The 16,210-nt window shown below is 37.9% G+C and overlaps 1 protein-coding gene across 1 annotated transcript in view; it reads right to left on the reverse strand.

The window, feature by feature from the left end:
* The window catches only part of SPON1 (spondin 1), a 204,025-nt gene that overhangs the window by 162,340 nt on the left and 25,475 nt on the right, over positions 1-16,210 (reverse strand). The window contains exon 3 of the mRNA XM_052810469.1: positions 937-1,070. Within this exon, the coding sequence (XP_052666429.1) occupies positions 937-1,070 (134 nt within the window). The remainder of the gene's footprint in view (positions 1-936; positions 1,071-16,210) is intronic.

Here is a 16,210-nt window from a genome sequence, read left to right on the forward strand (position 1 = left end):
TTCAGAAATCAGTTGCAATTTTAATAACACATTTTCCTGAATTAGCCTGACCTATCTTCAGCACAACCTTTGTGTTAGCATCTCCTTAAAAGGCTAGAGGTGTTTTGTGGCTGTAAAGGCATCCCCACTACTGATAAGACTCTTTGAAATTCTTTGGTCTACTGCAGGGCACATCTTAGCAATTGCAAAGTCTTATCTCAGACATAGATTCAAAGTAAGCAAAGAAATCCAAATGGTTCATGCATATTTGACCAATCTGTCCTATTAAATATGACAAGCAAAACCTTAAGAGACAGGACTGTTTCTCTGGCAGTTTCCTCTGGCAGTCTTCATAGTAAGAAGTGACTTACGGTTTCTACAGACAAATGAGTGGCCATAAAGCAAAGTGCACCTGCAGAACGGTACCTTTGTCTGTTGCTTAAAAAGCATGAATACAAATGCTTTAGAAATAGGCTGTAGAAATAATAGGATCATTTACATCAGTAAATGATCACCACCTCCAAAATGAAAGCATTCACCTCTAAACGAATAGATCTGTTTTTACTGATAAAGGTCCATTTAGAAAATTCTGACTCTACAGAAAGTTCCTGTTATTCATCTCAACTAAGATCATGTTTTTTACCCAAATCTCAACCAGATGGATGCAATTTTGATCTTAAAGGTTCAGGATTTTTAGGTGGAAAAATGGCTGAAAGGCTACCAAGTTCAATTAGGGTTACCAATTCTATGGTTACTGAAGGCTTGAAGTAACTTTTGAACACTTGGGCTTTAAGTTGCTAATATTTAACTGTGCAGGTAGAACTATCCTTGGTCAAGGGTGTCAAAGGAGAAAAAAGCATCTAAGAACTCCACTAGTTGTTAATCTAATAAATATTAGATTTATTATTAACTGAATTTTACTTTAATGATTAGTTTAATATGCCTTACAATACTTACTTCAGAATTACACAGCCTGTACCAGTAGGAGGAGCCGTCCAAAACACTTGAATGCGTGTCCTTCTCCTAGGTGTGCTCTCAGTAACAGCAACAGGACAATTACTCATGAACTGTGTTTCTTCTTCATCTATGATCTAAGGAAATATAAAGGGAAGAATGTGAAAAGATAAGGACATATATAGCCGATGTCTCTCCAATATGTTTTGTCAGTTCACGTTTTCCTTCAGTAGGATTATTTGTAATACTCTCTGCTTAGCTCAGCACTACTTTGGTAAATTTATTTATAACATGGAGATCACTCACTGAAATGAAAACAAAAAGCCCACAAAATAAAGACAGAGGAACAATTCAGTTCTAGGCGAACAGAAGTTAGTCCTTTCTGAGAGTGGCTGCAAATAACCTTTTTTGTAGATCCTGATTACTAGAGCTTCCTGTAAATGTTAATGAACTGTACATAATAAAAGATGCATAATTTCAATTTTTTTTATATTATGGCAACTGGTTAGGAAAGGTGAAACATGCTAGAGAAGAAGGCATTTCAGTTTGTTTATTTTTTGTTTGCTTTTTAACCTAACCTTTGTTTAAACAGTATTATTCTTAAGGTATCAAAAGAATCTCCAGGTCAAAGGAGGTAATATGTGAATCAATCACCCATAATTCAGAGACCATTATGTAGTCCAATCTGCACACATTTTTCCTTTTTTTGATTGACTGATGTTTAACAGAAAGGTTTAAGTGGTATAAGTCAACACAAAACCAGAGAGGCTGATTTGGAACTGGTGTTGTTCTAAGGATTTTACTCAAAGGTGTCTGTGACAAAATAGCTTTCTCACTACATATGTACTTCAAGGATTGTACTTTAAGCCTTCTGTTCATCAGATCTTAAAGAAAATTCATCAGAAGCTGCCAAGTTTTATTTGGAAGCAGGCAATGCTATGATATTGCAAAATTTCTCTTCAGAATTACTCAGTGGTCGACTTTCATTCAATGAAGCCACAATTCACACTACATTGGGTCAAGACTCAGGCAACGAATTATAAACCTTACCATTTTGAGAAAGAACCTGTATTTATCAATTTATAACAAGACTTAAGTTTGAAGGAGCTTTTTCAGAATTCTGGTACTAATAACGCACACACTTTTAGAGATTACAATTTAAAAAAAAATCTTCTGGCAGTAAACATAAATTTAAACAAGTATTTTGACAAAAGAGTACTATTTTACATTGGGAAAAAGTGGCAATATCTATAGTTTGACTAGATCTGCTTTAGTGGGCAGGCATCCATGTTGTCTCGCCCAGTGATACTGCCAGCATTCCCAAACATTTTTAGCTGAGCCAACAACCATTTCTAGTTTTCCATGGCAGAATGAAGGGGCACTGGCCCAGAGGAATGCTAAGAAACTCTGTTTAGCTGGTCAATAGGCTAATGGTTAATGAGTTTTAAAACTAAATCCATTAATATTCTTCAACTTTTTTAATGCTTCGTAGAATCTGTGTAACTACACACAAAGTGTACAGCTACTACTTTGCTAGATTTTAATTAACATAAAGCATTGGATCTAGTGTAGGCTTAAGCTGGCCCTGCACATTTTCTGCTTCCACTTGATACAATTTAATGCACTTAACTCGAGCATCAAGAAAATCCCTAATCTACAATTCTGTCTTGGCCATCAACTGTATTTATTCTGTCTATCTTATTCCTGCAACAGTAAAATAAAGAAATAAAACTCTTTACTTATCTCTCAGAAAGGTTGTCTCCATTATTCAGGTCCATCTCAATTGACCTTTTATCCATATCTCATGATAATACATTCTCAATCAAAACCCAATTTTGGTGGAAGCTCTGAGTGAAGAATGGGTGATTTTATACCACCTCATACAAAATAAAATACTATTGTATATTATATAAAAGCAGTATAATTCCCATTGAAAGGGTGCTTTGGAGGTCTCGTGGAAGTTCTTAAAAAGGACAGCTTTTCTAGAAAATCAGAAGTATTGCAAATTACTGTACAAGTTACACTAGCTCCATATTCTCCGGTCAGATGCAAACTGCTGGTGTAGTATCATAACTCACATTCTCAGATATAAGCTTTAAAAAAATGTTCAATTCAGGTCAAGAAAGATTAAGTAGTTACAGGTAAGTGTAAATACTTTATGACTGACCAGATAAAAGCTATTCAACAATGATCGATGAACCTTTCACATATGTTGATTTTTCCAAAGCTAGTTTAGCTCTTGTCTAACAGATACTTCATCAATGAATGTTTCTTGAGAAGCCCAACTGAAATGAACCCATGTTCTCAAAGTATAAAGTTGTTATTTTCAGTTAACAAGAATTTAGCTGCTCTCATATCTCTAAATATCATTCTTCCAGCAGTCACCATTGTGATGCATTTGCATGTTAAGTAAATTCTTGTCTCCAGCCGAGTCAATCCTGCTTTTTCCCCCAACAATGAATGGAATCACAAGGAACACCAAAACCAAATCCAACAACTAATACTTAAGGAAGGAGTTGTGAGCAACTGTGAGTAGTTATTACAGGTCAATTTTCTGGCTACTACAGAACCTGAAATATTTGTTTGAATTCTAGATAGTCATTAGGTTGGAGCACATCCATGCCCTTTTCCAGTAGCAACAAATGAACACAGAAATGCAGACATATTTTGCACTTCTATAGCCTACCCAATTCCTGCAACATAGCAAGTTATAAATTTTCTCAAGGAATACAGATGTCTATAATAAAATAATTTAAAAGTTCTGGTTGCATTTTAGAACATAATCCTGGAAGAACAGGAAGTGGTTGAACCTCAAGGCTTCATCACAATTTCCTGCGTCAGTAACCATCAAAGCAAGAAAACTTATGCAATAAGTGTCTACTGGGAAAACCTGACCATAAAAGAATAAGGTCCTCCAAAAAAAGTTCCTTTGAAGAAAAATTAGACAGAAGCTTTCTTAATAAGGACTCCTAATGTTGACAGAATACAGTAAAGAACTAGTTGGAAAAGCTCAAATGCCAGTCGATCTGAGAGGATTAAAGACAAAGTTATTTTAAGATATTTTTGAAAACTCAGAAGAATTATCCAGATTCTAGGACTTCAGAGAAATATAAACCAGTCTCAAATATATTTAGAAAGGTGGGTTTTTTTCCATGTCCATGGAGGCTTGATGCTTTATAAATAGGGCGATACAGAAAGGGTTCATTACTTATACAACAGGATTCCAAATGACATGATATTTTAGGGTGGTGGATCATATTATTGCACTCACATAACACAGAGAAAGCAATAGTATCTTAGCCAACTTTGGGGGGGGGGACGGGGGTGGAAATGTAATCTCTGAAAATAATACAATCCTGACTTTCCTTCTGGAAAGAAGTCAGACCACATAGGCATGAAGGAAAGAATTGGCAGGAAAAAGGCATGCAGATTAAAATGTAGCATTTGCAAAATTATAGCTTCTAAACCCCCAGGTTATCTGTAATGCAAAGCCATACATTTTCAGGAACGGGCCAGCAAATTAACTACATGTTGGACAAAAATCCTAAAAAACTAAAATAAACACTTGGCCGAAGAATCTGATGTCTCAGAGGAGGGATGTCTATGTGACTAATTCTTTCAAATCCACAAACTCAATGACATTAAGTCTTAACGTTCTATTTAGGTTTTGGTGTGTTTGGGTTTTTTGGTTGGTTTTGGGTTTTTTTCCCCCATTATGATTGTAATATTATTGGACTAATTTATTCCTTCAGGGAAACTAGTGTAAATCCTGAATAAGACTCTTGGAGTTAACCTGGATTTGAATGCGTATCACAAAGTAGAACTTGGCTGAACTTAGGTAAATCTACAAACATGGAAGTAAGGATATTAACAGGAAGAATTTACCAGCTCTGGGCCCAGTCTTGCATTCTTTGCATATTCCAAACATTGATGAGGTCGAGAAAGAGTTTTGGGTGTTCCTGAAAAGCAGGACTGGATAACTGCTTAGCTGTTAAACAGATGAATGAGTGGTTTTCTTTTCTCAGAATTGGAACATTTCATGCTGAGTGATAGAGCTTGCTATCTGTTTCCGATTTCTATAGACTGTTAGTCAAATAAATGAAACCAGGCAGTTGTCCTCTCTATTGTTAAATTTATATCAGTATTTAAAAAAAAAAATAAAAAAGTCAAAATGCTACATACAACAAAGAAAGGAATTAGTATCAAGTACAAAGGGAGATGAAGTTACATAAATCCTCTACTGGCTTGTGTCCACCTCCTTAGTCTAAACCACTGGCTAGGATCTTCAGCACCATTTCTTGTTCTGTGGACACATCATCACTTTCCACCCACTGAAACAGCTGCATTCTACTGGAACAACTAAGTTAAAAAAAAAAAAAAAAAAAAAAAAAAACAAAAAAAAAAAACCAGACAAAGTTCACAAGATAAGCATTTTTGTGGGCAGTTTTCTTCTTTGGAAGAGCTAATATGGAGTCTGACTTCCAGAATGTTGCAAAACTATCTTCTCCTGGAGGAAACTTTCCCATTATAAAAAGAACATTGGGTCTACATAATGGTAATAATATTTGGCCTTTAGGGATTAATCTAGAATAGAGCTTATTATATGGAATGGAAAACTAATGATGTACAAAGTCAGTTTAAAAAAAAACTACCTCAAAGATATGCTTCACATAACCAATTTCTCCAACTAAACGACACAGTATTTCCTTCTGAGTCTGTGCTTAGAATCAGAACTGGGACTTTTTATGAAGTATCAGTAATCAATCTTGATGCGGACTATGATTCAAAGCTGTATAGCACCACCGAGCACTGCTGGGCTCTCAGTAAGTTTTGCCATCTTTAGCACCGCACACCAGAAGATTGGACTTGTCTGATAACTAGCCATGCCTTGGACCACTGCAGAAAAGCGTACAAATCTAGCAAAGAAAGGCATTGCTAAAATATACTTGTAGATTACCACTATGTTCTGGTAACTTCTAGCAGAAACTTTACCTAGATATCCTACAATGTTGTAACTGGAAATCAGATTTGGTTCTTAAACCACTACCTGTACACAGACTTTATCAAGTAAAGATAAAATGTATTAGATGACATGATGGTAAGTCCCGTGAAAGCAGTATCAGCACAAGCTATATGCCGCTTCACCTACCCGCCTCCATGTGTCTCCATCTACCTGCTCATTTTTTATCCCAGACACAAGGTACATGGGGAGGGAAAAAAAGGACCCTTCCAGTTCTACAAAGTATGATACCAGACAGTCAGATCAAGTCTTCAATGTATATCAGCAAAAGAAGAGGAAAAAATAAAGGATTTATAAATCATCTTCCAAGAAATTAAAAAAAACCCTAAAAATAAAAAAAAAAAAAAACAAAAAACAAACAAACCAACCTACACCACAGACCAAATATTTGTGTGAGAGACATTCTAAGGAAAAGTATTTGAATTCTGTCCAACTGTCCTTCTCTTCTTTAAAACAAACAATTTGAATAATGTGTTCATTGCAAAAAAGGCTGTGTTGGATGATCAAAAGGAAAAACAAGCTACTGAGAGAATCCTGTATGAGAATCTTATGCATTAAAATGTCCAAAAAATTTTTGTTATGAACGATCTTTTAGTCATACTGTACTGCATGTTGTTCTTCAGTCTAAACAAACCTAAGACCTATATTACACCTCTTGTAGAGCAGTAGGGTCTATTCTAAAGTGCAATTCAAACAAAAGGAGGAAAAAAGCAGTTAATGTGATGAGAACCTGAAGTACGTTAAAGATAAAGCACTACACTGTCAGCTTTTACACTAAACAGCCTTTCCTGCCTCAGAGACTGTGTATGGACCACTTAACAAAACAGCAATTTCTTCTTTACTTAATTCAGTATATATGAAAAGAGAAGATGTATACTGAAAGAGACAAGTAATGATAATTTGACAGCATTTACTAAATGTAAAATGTTATATCGTATATTTTTGGGGGAGTTTGAACCACTCAGTAAACTTAATGTTGCAACATAAGGCTTACGCTGAAGGCTTACACTTGTAAAATAAAAATGGCCAATTAAGTAAAAGCTGTCCATGAAACTCAAGAGATAAATGAACATAGATTGTTGTGAATTGAGACAGTTTTCATCTACGTAGTCACTAAGAGTGGACTTAATGTCCAAAGTTTAATCTTTGTTTCCTATGAATTTTTCTCCTTGACTGTAACAGTAACATTTCTACAAAAACAGTTGGGTAAATTGATTCAACCTTCTTTAACAGACTATATTACCAGTATTTTTGACAGATAATCCAGCTTTTCCCAGATAACACATTACATTTATAATCTCTAACAGAGAAACTATATTAGGCACAGAAATCTGTCATTATTCTCATAGCTATAAATCTCATTGGGTTCCATCTATAACTTTCTTTAAAAAATAGCTAGTCTGGCTAAGAAAAATCCTCTCATTTCATGTTTAAAAGGCTGTTAGTAAATACTAAGTTCCAGCAGGGAAAGGGCAAAATCTTTTTAAATAGTATCACCTTATGAAATCCCTTCAAAGATTCTAGTTTCTTAACGCATCCAATACCACCTAACAATCCTCATCAGAAATGGGAAATTATTTTGAGGACTGAACTTGCTTTTCACACCTTGGCACATAAAGATTCAAAGTGCACCAGTTGACTCTTGCCCAAGAGAGTGCCCTGGCATAAGCATCAGAGCATACAAATTAGTCGCAGCATTAGGGACATCAGCACAAGTAAATTGTGTAAAAGGAACTTCTTGTGACATTTTGTACAAAAGCAATGAGTCGCTCTGTGCCTTGCATGACAAATGGCTTAACTTTATTCTCCATGCTTTGTGTTCAGTCTACACAGTTCCTTTTACAACATTTGAAATTATGTATGAGGATTCTGGGCAAGACTAAAAATTTTAGTTTCAAAGAAATAGGACTTTTGGCTCACCTTGATGTATAATTTAATCAAGTTAGACCTAAATCTAGAGTAAATTTTCTGAGGTCGGACTCTATGCTGAACAATTCAAACACATTAACTTGTGGGTTTGATTTTTTTTCATTACATTTAGGCAATAGCTAAAAGACTGAACTTGCTTTTCAGTGAAATCAGGGTTCATTTATGGTCTAAATATAGTTTACATTTGGAAGCATGAAACAAGCAGATGAAAAAAGGGTAAATTTTATGAACACTTAGTCAAATGAAAATGAAAAAATATTACTTTCAAAACTCTGTTCCAAGGATTAGGAAACAGAACTGTCCTATTGCAGTCCTAAGACAGAATAATAACCAGTGAGTATGATGGGGACACCGAGCAAGGCTATACTGTGGCAACACTTTGTTGCCCGCCCCCCCCCCCCCCCCCCCGGGAACGGAGTCAGCATTAATCAGAGCAGTCCTCTAGCTGCAGTTCCCTTCACCTGAGCCAAGGCCAACCCAAAATAGCAGCTGTAGAAAATAAAATCCAATATTAAAAAATAAATAAATAAATAAAAATAGAGCACAAGGACTTAGTCTTTTCACTGACAAATGAGTTCAAATGGTTCTTCCAAGATTACAAAACTAACATACTCATTTCAGATAAGACTATAACCACAATAAACTTCAATAAAGATACATGCAGGATTCATTGTGTAATACTTTCGCAGAGGGATTATTTATACTCAATATTATGTTGTCAAACTATTTCAGTATGAATGTTATTTATTGGGCAAAAAATAACCACTATTTCAATCTGATAAGAAATTCTCACAGGGAAAAAATTACTTTTGATAGGTGGTGTCTCAAGTGCTTTCAGCTTGGGAGAAATGTTGCTTGCTGAAGGGGGTGTTATATAAAAATCAACCTAACAATCAAGGACTTTTAGATAACAATCACTTGAAAGCAGTAAAAGCTTAAGGATTTTGTATGTTTCTTGTGCAGTCACTACAGTTAGGACCTTTTAACTTAAGCTTATAATACACACATTCCTTTGGAAAGAGAAAAAACTGTTGCATCTCTCCTAAATATATTTGCTACCATTTTATTTTATTTTACCATTTTAATTATATATATAATGCAACTAGCTACCTCATATTTAAGAGCCCATTTTAATCTGATTTTCTAGATGGATAAAAGGCATGGAAGGTTGCGTAAAGAAAGAAATGTTTTCATAGCCTCATAAAAGAAAGTGATATACAATACGGCAATGTGGATACAACACTTGACTGGAAGGGAGACGTGACTTTTATTGCTGAGCAACCTTTCCCAAATCACTTTAGTGTAGTCCGTTTCCAATTGCAAAAGGGGGATATAGACGTTGAGCTCCTTTTTCAAAACAATATATTAAATGTTCTATAAAAACGTACTTATTATTACCCTTAACAGCTTGTTATACCTCAAATTGGTGTCATACTTCATAAACAGGAGTTCTTTGGGAGGAGATTAAATACGAGATGCCAGATCTTCAGCCTGCTCTGTGATGTGCCAACAGTTCAAATTAGATGGAAAAGTGGCTTAGAGAATCACCCAGGAATTCAAGTCAGGAAAATCCATGGAAGCCATAAAGTTGGGGTAGCCCCCTGTGTACAAACCTTTTGTCTCACTTTTGTAAAAAGAACAGCCAAAGATCTCCCAGCTTGGTGCACTGATGCCCACAGAACCCAGGAAGCAGAACAAAACCAAATCTGGCAGAGCTCCAGTTTGACAATTGCATCTTTTACACATGAGAGTGCATTTTCAGCATATCAAGAGATTGTAGCACAATAAATTTAAAATGGAAATTTAAATATTGCTAAAAAATAAGAACCTTGCTTTGCAAAAAATGTTTATATTTTCATTTGGCTGCACACTGGGATTAGCAGACAAACCTTATTTACTTCTTGATCTTGCAAAAGCTGAGAGATGTTCTAGTAGAGTATGCTCTGGGAACAGCATTGAAGACTCTACTTCTGATATGGAACATGCAGATTCATGTATTCATTCTGAATCAGGCAGTTCAGTGTCAGCATCAGCTTTTACAAAATGAGAAGCCTTCAGCCAGTCTTTTTTCTGATCCACTCTACCTCACATATATACTCACTGAACCAAGGAGAAAAAACCAGCTTGACAGTCAGGTAATGAAAGCACTGATGTGTCTTCAAATCTCTGCTCTGTTTATTTTGATGACCTCCCCTCCAAGTTGCAAAGCCAGCCTCTTGCCTGCTGGCCTAGTGAAGTGTTTTACTAGTTTTGCAAAGCAGAGGGATCCAAGAGGAAGAGACTGTGAGAAATCAATCCCAAAATAGACTGTTGCTGCATGGAGAAGCACTCTTTAGGGCTGCAAAACTCCCTGGTGCAATTCCTGTTCTAATGACAGACACTTGAACCTTCTCTCCAACCAGATTGAAAGCCTTATGTCGCTTGTGACGGACCTCTTCTTCTGAATGGAAATTATATCTGAATGAAAAGTTTTCCTAACAAAAAAATTGTGAAAATTGATATATTCCGTTTAAAGGATCAATATACTGGTGTTTCATTCTGAAGAAACAAGAGACTGAAACATTTCCCCAAAACATCGAGAATCCATTCTAGCATCAGTTTGCTAGTCCAGGATGGAGACACATCAGTTCTAAGAGTGCTAACATAGAACTCTTTAAAATGTTCAATTAAAAACAAATAACAAACTCCTGCATTTATTTCTCACCCTCACAAACAAATGCCCTTGTTTGAAAAGGGACAAAACAGAACTCCAAGCTTCCTCCCCAGACTTAGCCTTAGGTGTCATCTTGAACTAGAACTCGTCAAAGATGTGTATAGCACATCTCTGTCAGGAGTTTATGTTTAAGTCAGCATGAGCACTTTGGCCATGTTACTGCAGCTTTTTTATATCTATCTATATATACACACATACATATATATATATGTGTGTATCTAGAGATATATATACATATACACACACACACACGGTGCTGCATCTGGCAGCACCAAAAATTCACAAACAACTTTCAGGGAATAAAAAAGTAATCTCTGGTTGACACAGTGGTCCATTCATGCATGCAGAGGAACATGCACATAAACCAAACTATAACAATACATTAAAAAGTATTTCCCCCCCCCCCCCCCCCACGTTTTCCAAATCCATATGTGGTGGGTTGACCCTGGCTGGACACCAGGTGCCCACCAAAGCTGCTCTATCACTCCCCTCCTCAGCTGGACAGGGGAGAGAAAATATAATGAAAGTCTCATGGGTTGAGATAAAGACAGGGAGAGATCACTCACCAATTACCATCATGGGCAAAACAGACTGGACTTAAGGAAATTAGCTGAATTGGTTACCAATCAAATCAGAGTAGGATAATGAGAAATAAAAACTAACTCTTAAAACACCTTCCCCACACCTGTCCCTTCTTCAGGGGCTCAACTTTACTCCCAATTTCTCTACCTCCTCCCTGCTCAGTGGCACAGGGGGACGGGGAATGGGGGTTGCTGTCAGTTTATCACACCTTGTCTCTGCCGCTCCTTCCTCCTCAGGGGCAGGACTCCTCACACTCTTCCCCTGCTCCAGCGTGGGGTCCCTCCCCCACAGGAGACAGTCCTCCACAAACTTCCCCAATGTGGGTCCCTCCCATGGGCTGCAGTCCTTCAGGCACAGACTGCTCCAGCATGTGTCCCCTGCAGGGTCACAAGTCCTGCCAGCAAACCTGCTCCAGCCTGGGCTCCTCTCTCCATGGGTCCTTAGGTCCTGCCAGGAGCCTGCTCCAGCGTGGGGTTCCCACAGGGTCACAGCCTCCTTCGGGCATCCCCCTGCTCCAGCGTGGGGTCCTCCCCGGGCTGCAGGTGGAGATCCGCTCCACCGTGGACCTCCCTGGGCTGCAGGGGGACAGCCTGCCTCACCGTGGTCTTCCCCACCACGGGCTGCAGGGGAATCTCTGCTCTGGTGCCTGGAGCACCTCCTCCCCCTCCTTCTGCACTGACCTGGGGGTCTGCAGGGTTGTTTCTTTTACATGTTCTCATTCCTCACTTCTCTGGCTGCAGTTGCTGTTGTGCAGGGTTTTTTTTCCCCCCTTCTTAAGTCTGTTCTCCCAGAGGCACTACCACCGTTTGCTGATGGGCTCGGCCTTGGCCAGCGGTGGGTCCGTCTTGGATACAGCAGGCATTGGCTCTGTCGGACATGGGGGAAACTTCTAGCAGCTTCTCACAGAAGCCACCCCTGTAGCTCCCCTGCTACCAAAACCTTGCCATGCAAACTCAATACACCATATGGTAAAGAATTCATTCAGATTCTTTCTGTCTCAACACAAAACAAAGATTTATAAACATGCACCTAAACCAACTTCCAGGTCTTATGGTAAGCATGCAATTTAAGGTCATTAAAAAGTCAGAGGCATAGTGCTCAGGACCTTGCAGGGCTGAACCTGGGATACATTGGAATTATGTTTATGGACATGCTTGTGGAAAGCTGAAAGATATCTGACAGCTGTGAGCACATTTTTAAGCTAAAAATCAGCATTTACTTTTTTGCTATATGTAATTGAAAATCTTGTCAGCACATTCTTAATTTGTCAAAATTACATTAAACTTTTCATACTAGTACTAGGATTTTCCTCAATTTCTGCAGCAACTGTCTTTACCTGCCCGAGTCCATGTGTCTTTGCTTCAGTCAACGCACATAATTCTTTGCACAAAAATACCATTTATAAATGCTTGAAAGGATATGTTTTCACTGTGACTAATAGATATTTCATTAGTAAGGACCTCTAGTCACCATTCAAGTCCAGTCAAGAACATATTTTAAATTCAGTGGTCCAGAACTACTGTTCACATTAAAAATAAGCTTTAAGCACTCAAACTGTTGTGGTATGTAGACAACCAAACCCCTGACATCCTCATGTTCATAATGAAATGATACTTGAGAGACAAAGCACGATCTAGTCCTAAATCCACCATTCTTATCAGTTCTAGAAAGCTTAACTAAAAGCAGTCAAGGAAATCTGACCTTCATATCAGAACAAACCACATGGACTGGGTGAGAGTCGTTACCTACTAATTACTGCATTTCAGTAGTTTGGTAAGGTTGGTGTTAAATGATACTACTGAGGCATAGCTCTTCCTTTGGAAATTACGTGATTATCTTTTGATAAGATTATCACTGTTCATGTACTGTTGCCACAATTGTATGTTGCCAATATCTTTAGCACCATAACGAGCAATGCAGAAGTAATGTGAGTGCCATAGAAATATTTGCTGTGGACCGATACAGAAGACATGGACCTTATCTTCTGCTCACACAGACACTTCTCATTTACATTTCTGTAGCAAAGAACTTCAGGTTCATTGTCAATTCAATTTAAAACTCAGGAACTGCCATTTTTATTTCAGAAACAACCTCCCAGATAAGAACACTGTTGCAAGACCAGTCAATCAAAGGAAAAGGAATGTTAAATTTGAGGAGACACATCAGATAAGGAAGAAATCTTATAGTGGGTGGTCAAATGACATCTATAGCTCTTCTACTGAAGCCACCTTTCTGTGTCTCAGGTTCTCCCTGCAGAGTGATGATAACAGCCTACCTTCCTCCTCAACCTTTCTCTCTCTTGCATTTGTCAGAGCATTAGTTGTCAGCCAAAGGAACCTTTTCTAACTACAACTTTGTGGAGTATAAAGTACAACATGGGCTTAAACCTAGATGGGGCTTCCTTACTAATATAATCAATAGTAATATTGTTGTAGAGGTGACACTTGTCTATGATACAATATAACATATGATAGTAAAGTACAAAGGAAATGCTGCTTCTGTTATTAGGTACACCAGAATGGATGAAAGTCATTTGAAATACATAATAAAATGTGAGTCTGCACATTTTACTGAATCAGCATTTCTCAGTTGCTTAGTTTGCTCAGGCTTTTCACTTATCCTTCATTTTAGAAAGTGTTACACTACTCGGCATTACGAATATACTGCCAAGAATAGCTACCTCACTTGGAGCTCCTCATTTAAGTTAAGAAGGGATTTAAGGCTTACAGAAAATACATATTTTTAACAGCATTACTGTCCTGCTTAGTGTTGGACCTTTGAAGCTTTGGCAGCTCTGGCACATGTGCTATTTCCGTTCCTCACTAATGTCTCAATGCCAAAAATATACATCCCAACCTAGTTCAAGTAGATTCCACACAAATTCCTGTAGCCTTCAGATAATTGTATACAGAACATCATCTATTTCAGAGAAACTTAATCCACTGCTAAAACCATCCTTAGAACAAAAATACTGGTGATCTGGAACTACAGGCTACACAGATAAATTTAAGAAGGCATTTACCTCCTTAAAAGAGCTCTCATATTTTGGTTAACAATTCACATCAACTGACAGATCAGGAATACTGTTCATACAGAAGAGCTGCAGAATGTCAGGAAGGGTTTATGGCAGCACTGACAGTAGTTGTGAGCAATTATAAAGCCACCAAATTCTTTGTGTGTGTATGAGTGTGTGCCTGTACATTAGGCAGAGTCAAGACATAATAATCCAGGGTACAGCTCCTCTTACTTTTGATATGCTGATGAACTACTAATGCACAGATTCTCAAATTCTTTCCTTACTTAGAGGGCATCACAGATTATACAGTCTATTCATGAACAATTCCCCTGCCTGCCTCTGTACCCAAGGTTTTCTATAAAGCCTAATTTCACATTACCTAGAGTACCCTTCTGGTAAATTAAACCTGCTGGCTGAGAGTTTCAAGGAAATCAAAAAGTTATGCTTTCTCCCTTCCAGTATGAGAAGATTCTGCTTCAGAAAGACACACTGCAGTCAGTCAGCAGTGAAGCCCTAGTTTGGCAAAAAGGAGAGTCTTGCGGGCAGACTTCAGATTTCTTTTCGAGAGTTTCATAGGCTCTCTTCAAATGCTGACTCAAGTCCAAGTGGGTTAAGTGCTGTGACTAAACAAAAACCTCACAACATTAAACTGCATTAAAACTGCATCTGTATTAAAACATGGTTTGGACACTTTTTCTGAACACTGTCTTGCACAAAAGGTTCATTATGGGAACAAAACAATGACGTGAGTATCAGGAAAGGAAAGTAATCTAAAGCTTCAAGGGTTGTGTGTAGTTTTGGTTTTTTGGTTTGGTTGGGTTTGGTTTGTTTTTTTTTTTAAAAAGTTCTATAATTCTCTTCAATATAGCAGTATATTTCATCATAGTATAAGATGTCTGCTACAGAGTTGTACAATCTTGAAGGAAATAAACATGCAGAAAGGGATTCTGAAAAAATAAAACAACAAAGAATTTTGGTAAATGCTTATAATAAAATTCTTCATAACTGTAAATTGAAGCACCCTAAAAAATGAGCTGTAAACTGAAATGGAACTGTATTAAATTGTACATAGATGAACACTATAAGGACTAATAACTTTTGCCAAGTTAAAAAAAAAAATATGTATACATATATAGTGGTATCTTGCTTTCATATTAATTCTGAGCAGGGTACAGTGGTAAAGATGTCATTTGTTCCATGGAACTCTCACTCACTAAGCCTGGCATGACAATCAGAAGCCTCAATGAAGAAGCCTCCTCCTGTGCAGGAGGCTGAAGAAGTTTTACACTATTATGATTAGAGAAATAAAGCTAACAAAATAAGTGGCATCTTTTCATGCAGACATCACTGTCTATTTAGTTTTAAAAAGCTACAAAACATTTCTAAAAAGTAAAGAACTCCAACTCTGTTGTTGCATTAGGGCCTAAAATAGTACTCCCCGCTCACACTAGTACAGTAGCTCTTCGCAATCCTCGGTGGATACACTTAAAGTGATATATTGAATAAAACATTCACTTAGTTGTACTTCTGTATTAACACATGGACTATGAGTTTTGTCAAATACTTGGCACACAACATTTTTTGGAAACCAAATTATTAAAGGCAGTGATTTTGATAAATCTGCCTCTGAAATCATTTGTACATTCTAAGCGCGTTTCCAAGAAAACCGCATAGGGGAAAGCAAATTTCTGAACGACAGAAACCCAGTAAGACCGAGGTGAGGAGGGCACGCGTGAAACCAGCTCCTGCCAAAAGGGTGCCAGACGGGAGCCCAGACGCTTGCACGCTGTGTGCCACAGCCGCTGCAGCTGCTCTCGCTGCCGCTGCCCAGGGCTGGCAGCTCTGCCCTGCTCCCATGCAGGAGGAGCAGGAGGAGCAGCAAGGAGTCTGAGGAAGAAAGTGGGACACGACCTGCCTACATCTCTTGCCTTGACACTGCCAAGCTGCGTGCAAAATCAAAATCTAAGTTCTACCGCGCTGTCACAGAAGAGCTAAAGCTGCGAGCAGATTTCAGAGC

Source organism: Harpia harpyja, chromosome 16 (genome assembly GCF_026419915.1).
Source record: "Harpia harpyja isolate bHarHar1 chromosome 16, bHarHar1 primary haplotype, whole genome shotgun sequence".
Classification (NCBI taxonomy): domain Eukaryota; kingdom Metazoa; phylum Chordata; class Aves; order Accipitriformes; family Accipitridae; genus Harpia; species Harpia harpyja.